Here is a 4,880-nt window from a genome sequence, read left to right on the forward strand (position 1 = left end):
TGTTAGAATGGAAAGAAACTCAAATAACTGACAGGAAAGAGGTAAATTTGCAAATGTTTGGGGCTGAACAAAAGACACACTTAAATAATCAGTGGGTCAGAGAAGAAGTTATAAGTGAAACTATGAAAAATATATTCAGATGAATGAAAACAAGAACAGAACTTACTAAAACTTATGGGATACAGCATAGGCAATTCTGAGTGGGTAATTTATAACACTATAACCTTTATTAAAAAGAAAATGAAAAAGCTCACGTCCCCAGGAAGACTCTCTTTCTCTCCTCCTCCTCCCTCCACCCCCCCACCCTCCCTACTCCAGACTGGGTAGGTGCTCCCCAGTGTGGGACCCGGGTCATCTGTTTCTATACAGAGACCTGCCATGAAACCATGGAGACAGGGAGAGCCTGGGGCACCCACATCTCTGGTTGCTGGTGGCAGGCTGTTCTCCCAGCCTCTGTCACCATCTCCCACAGGTGCCACCTCCTCCCCTGTCTCCCACAGGTGCCGCCTACTGGCTGTTATGGACTCCACCCTTCCTTCCCTGGGGTCTGTGCAGCCTGAGCCCAGGCAAGGTATCAAGAGGCCATCCAGGGCAGGTCTCATCCAGCTTTGGGGCTTGTCTGCAGAATGGAGGTGGGGGGTAGCACCTGCTTAGCTTAGGAGCATCAGCCCCTTCCCTGGGGGGCCACACTAGGGACAGGAGTGTTGGGAGGAGGGGAGGAGAGGGCAAAGGGGCTGTGTTGGTGGTCACTGAGCACTTTGGGGTCCTTTTATGTGAGTCCCTGGTCACTCCCAGCCCCCCCCACCCCTCCACCCCAAGGCTTCCTGGGAGCCCTGAGGACAGGCACCCAGTGCATCTGGAGTTCACTGCTGCCCCAGGCCATGCCTAGGCACCTATCTGGGCAGCTGCCCACCCCCCATAGCCTGGGGTGCCTGTGCTTGGGAGGCCCAGGCCCCACAGGCGCAGGTGGAAGAACTATCTGGAAGGAATGCTACCATGGGACATCAGAGGGGAAAACCTGCCCCCTGCCTGCTGGCCATATTCTAGGTCTGGAGCCATTTCCTGGGGCCCAGTCCTGCCTGCCAGAGAAGTTCCTCATTGTCCCAGGACCAACAGGCACACACCCTACTGTCTTGGAGTCCTGGGAAGCCAAAGCTTCTCTGGAAACTGAGCCTCTCTCCTCACTTTTGGGGGATGTGGGGAGTCTTTGCATCAGTGCTGACCCACTTCCATCATGGGCCCCTTGGCCCTTGGAGACACAGCCCATGCCCACCGTTCATGTCTCCCTTCTGAGCTGGGCAGAGGGCACTGGCCTGGCCCAGCCCTGACCTCCCCTTTTGCAGAGCTTTTGGCATCTCTGCTGTGCCTTGGGGCAATCAGTTGGTTCCCAGGGGTAGATGGAGACTCAGAGCCACAAAGAATGCCACAGTGGCCACGGCAGCAGGTCACTCGAATGGCCAAGTAGGTTTTATTTTAGATCTCCATGCACCGTGGGCTTCTTCCCTGCCCATCCAGCAGCATGGCCTGTGTCTAGAGCATGTCACAATCTGTTGGAAGGTGCTTGGTAAAGAGTCCACAGCACCAGCGCTGGCCATGACTGGATCTCCGAGGACCCAGAACCTGGGGCCATCAACTGAGGGCCTGAGGGCCTGAGGGTCCCCGACCTAAACCAGCCCAAGTGGCCCAGGACAGAAGCGGCATGGGCACTGGCAGGCCATGGGCTGGCCTCACATACCGATGGGCAACTCCATGTGGTCAGGCTCCTGGGCAGGTGGCTGCACAATCTGCACCCTCTCCTCCAGGCTGCACTGGGCAACACCATATGGTGCGTGCTTACTAGGCTACTCCTGTGGCTCCCGCAGGTTCTCCTTGCTGTGCTGAATGCCATAGCCAAAGTACACGACAAGTCCTGTGGTGGTGGGAGGGTCTGAGAGGCAGATCCAGCCTGCCTGGCCCTCTTCCCACCACCTGCTCAACATCCCGACCTCCCATGCCCCACCTCACCCCAGCTCACCAATCAGCAGCCAGCCAAAAAAGCACAGCCAGGTCAGGTAGCTTAGATTCAGCATGAGGCAGATGTTGAGGAGGATACTCAAAGCTGGCGTCAGGGGCACCAGGGGTGTCTGAGGGGGCAACAGCTGAGCTGTGGGGAAGATCTGCTACCCAAGGGCCTCCTTTTTCCAGGAGATTTAGGAGGCATGTGCCCACCCCCCATACAGAAAGAAAATGTGGTGGTGGATGCAGTGCGTGCCCAGCCCTCCAAGCTCTCCTCATTCATTCTGCAGTGGCAGAAGCTGGCCATGGAGCCAGCTGGACTATGAGCAAGGGGTTGAGGGGGTGGGTTGGGGCGGTACCTGGAAGGTATCCTGTAGGCGCTCCTGCTGGTGGGCTGCCAGGACAGCGAGACTGAGCAGAAAGGTGACCCCACTGACCAGGACCAGCAGGATGTAGCCCCAGTGCGGGAGGTGCAGAGTTGAGTCCCCAAAGGTGAGCACGCCGCTCAGGGTGATGGCAGAGACCACCAGGAGGCCAAGTGCCCAAGCCACAGCGGTTCCATGGCTGCACTCACCCAGGAAGCCCAGGTAGGGCCTCAGGGCCGGCCGCAACTGCCCGGGCTCAGGACCTGAGGCATGCTCATCGCTCGCTGGCTGGAGGGGCACTGAGGAGTTGTCCTCAGGATCAGGGCTGGCTGGACCCAGGGGCCTGGGCTGAGAGGTCTTCTGGAAGTGCAGCCTTATGGTGCTGGTGGCCACGAAGGTGTAGGTGAGCAGCCACCCGAAGGAGATGAACTGCACCAGTGCGTCAAAGTCCAGCATCAGTGCCAGGAGGGCCATGAGGACCCCAAACACCAGGGTGCCCGTCACGGGGACCTGGGTCCTGGGATCCACATGGGCAAACACCTGGAAGAAGAGCCCATCGGCCGCCATGGCATAGACCAAGCGAGGCAGGAAGAAGAGAATCCAGAGCAGGACTGTGATCATTGCTGTGGCAGAGGGGTGGGAGTGAGGGACCCGTCAGCAAGGGCTGTGAGCCAGGCTGGGTGTGGGGTGCTCAGTTACCTTCCACCCAGTTTCAGTCACAGGCCCACTGTAAAATTTGAGAAAGTGGTGAGTGGGAGTGGAGGATTCTCTAATCATCACAGCCCTCCTGGGACAGTTACACAGCAGGGGTCAACCCAGAAAGCCCAGGACATGGGGCTGCCTCTCTCCCCACCACCCCACCCAGTTCCCATCCTGCAAGGCACTGATTCCTTACCAGAGAAGGAGCCCGCTGTCACGATGAAGCCGGCCCAGCTGTAGCCCAGCTGGTAGAAGGCATCAGCGAGTGCTGATTGTGGGTCGAGGTTGTGCCAGGGAACCATGAGGGTAAGCACGGTGGAGACCAGGATGTAGGCTGTGGTCACCAGGCTGACAGAGATGGTGATGGCCATGGGCGCAGCCTTCCGCGGGTTCCGGGCCTCCCTGCTATAGATGGCGATGAGTTGGATGCCCCCGAAGGCGTAGAGGCAGATGGCAGCTCTAGCCATGATGCCCGAGAAGCCAAAGGGTGCAAAGCCATTTCCCTCAGCGTTCCAGTTTTCCAAACTGGCCAGGGAGAAGCCCATGATGACAATAAAGAGGATGATGCAGAGGTTGATGACTGTGAAGGTGTGGTTGAGCCAGGAGGAGACACGGGCTCCACAAGAGAGAAAGGCAGAGGCAAGAAGAATGATGCCAGAGGCCAGGAAGTCTGGGTACGGGGCCAGGAAGGGCACCTGCCAGGTGCTTAGGTGTGTTTCAGTGAGGTAGCGAATTTGGTAATTAAACATGGCATCCAGGTAGCCACTCCAGGACTGGGCCACCATGGCACCACTGAGGAGGTTCAGGAGCAGCACATTACAGCCAATGAGGAAGGCCCACAGCTCACCCACAGACACGTAGGTGAAGAGGTAGGAAGAGGCCGGACCGGGCACACGGGCTGCAAACTCTGCGTAGCACAGGGCCATCAGCAGGGAGGCCACTGCGGCCACCATGTAGGACACAAGCATGGCAGGACCAGTCATCTCCCTTGCCACAGTGCCCGTAAGCACATAGAAGCCCATGCCCACCAAGTGACCCACTCCTTGAAGTATTATGTCCAGCATGGACAGGCTGTGACTGGGTGACATCTCTGTGGTGGACTCCTCCAGTGTCTTCAGCCGGTTCAGCTTCCTACAGAAGTGTGCCATGCTGGCGGCGCTGGGCAGTCGCCAGGCCATGGTGGGCAGCAGAAAGGAGTGTGGGCCCAGCCACCTGCCAGGGTCAGAGGGGAATGATGGGCTGCCGGGTGGGTCAGACATCTTCAGTCCTTTCTGGATTGCCCACCCACAGCCCAGGGCTGTCCTTGATCTGGGGATACGAGCATATGCACCTGCTGGAGGGCTGAGCTGGGGATGTCACAGGGTTTCCTGCAGGGGGTACAGGGGGTCACAGGGAAGCCCGGGGTTCCTGCCTGCCCGCCTCCTCTCCCCAGTGAATCTGGTGCAGCCAGACCTGGGGGGTGAGCTGAGTGTCACTGAGGGCAACGTGGGAACATTCCCAGGGAGCATGAGGTGGTAAAACCTCCTGATTAGGGATCTGAGGGCAAAGTGGAAACCCAGAATAGGACCACCTTGCCTCTGACCACGGTGGTCAGTCCCTTAACTGGGTGCCAAGTCCCAGGTCCAAAGCCTAAAGCCCAGTGCACCTCTCCATGCCACCAATCCTGCCGCGTCTCTGTCCCAAGCACCCAGGCCTTCAACCCCAGCCCCTGCCGGGTCTCAGCCCTATTTGCACAACTAGCTGTGACCCACCTGCTGCTACTGCCGCCACCCCTCAGTGCCCATCCTGCCCCGCCAGTGCCCCGGGTCGCTCCCTCACAGG

The 4,880-nt window shown here is 58.6% G+C and overlaps 1 protein-coding gene across 1 annotated transcript; it reads right to left on the reverse strand.

Moving 5' to 3' along the window:
- Positions 1 to 1,841: 1,841 nt before the first annotated feature.
- Positions 1,842 to 4,237, reverse strand: LOC101415354 (cationic amino acid transporter 4-like). The gene is made up of 4 exons (XM_004453012.3): positions 3,256 to 4,237; positions 2,355 to 2,983; positions 2,015 to 2,123; positions 1,842 to 1,909 (listed from the first exon to the last, which is right to left on the reverse strand). The coding sequence occupies exons 1-4, from the start codon at positions 4,235 to 4,237 to the stop codon at positions 1,842 to 1,844; spliced, it is 1,788 nt and encodes a 595-aa protein (XP_004453069.3).
- Positions 4,238 to 4,880: the final 643 nt, after the last annotated feature.

Source organism: Dasypus novemcinctus, chromosome 19, assembly GCF_030445035.2.
Source record: "Dasypus novemcinctus isolate mDasNov1 chromosome 19, mDasNov1.1.hap2, whole genome shotgun sequence".
Taxonomy (NCBI): Eukaryota; Metazoa; Chordata; class Mammalia; order Cingulata; family Dasypodidae; genus Dasypus; species Dasypus novemcinctus.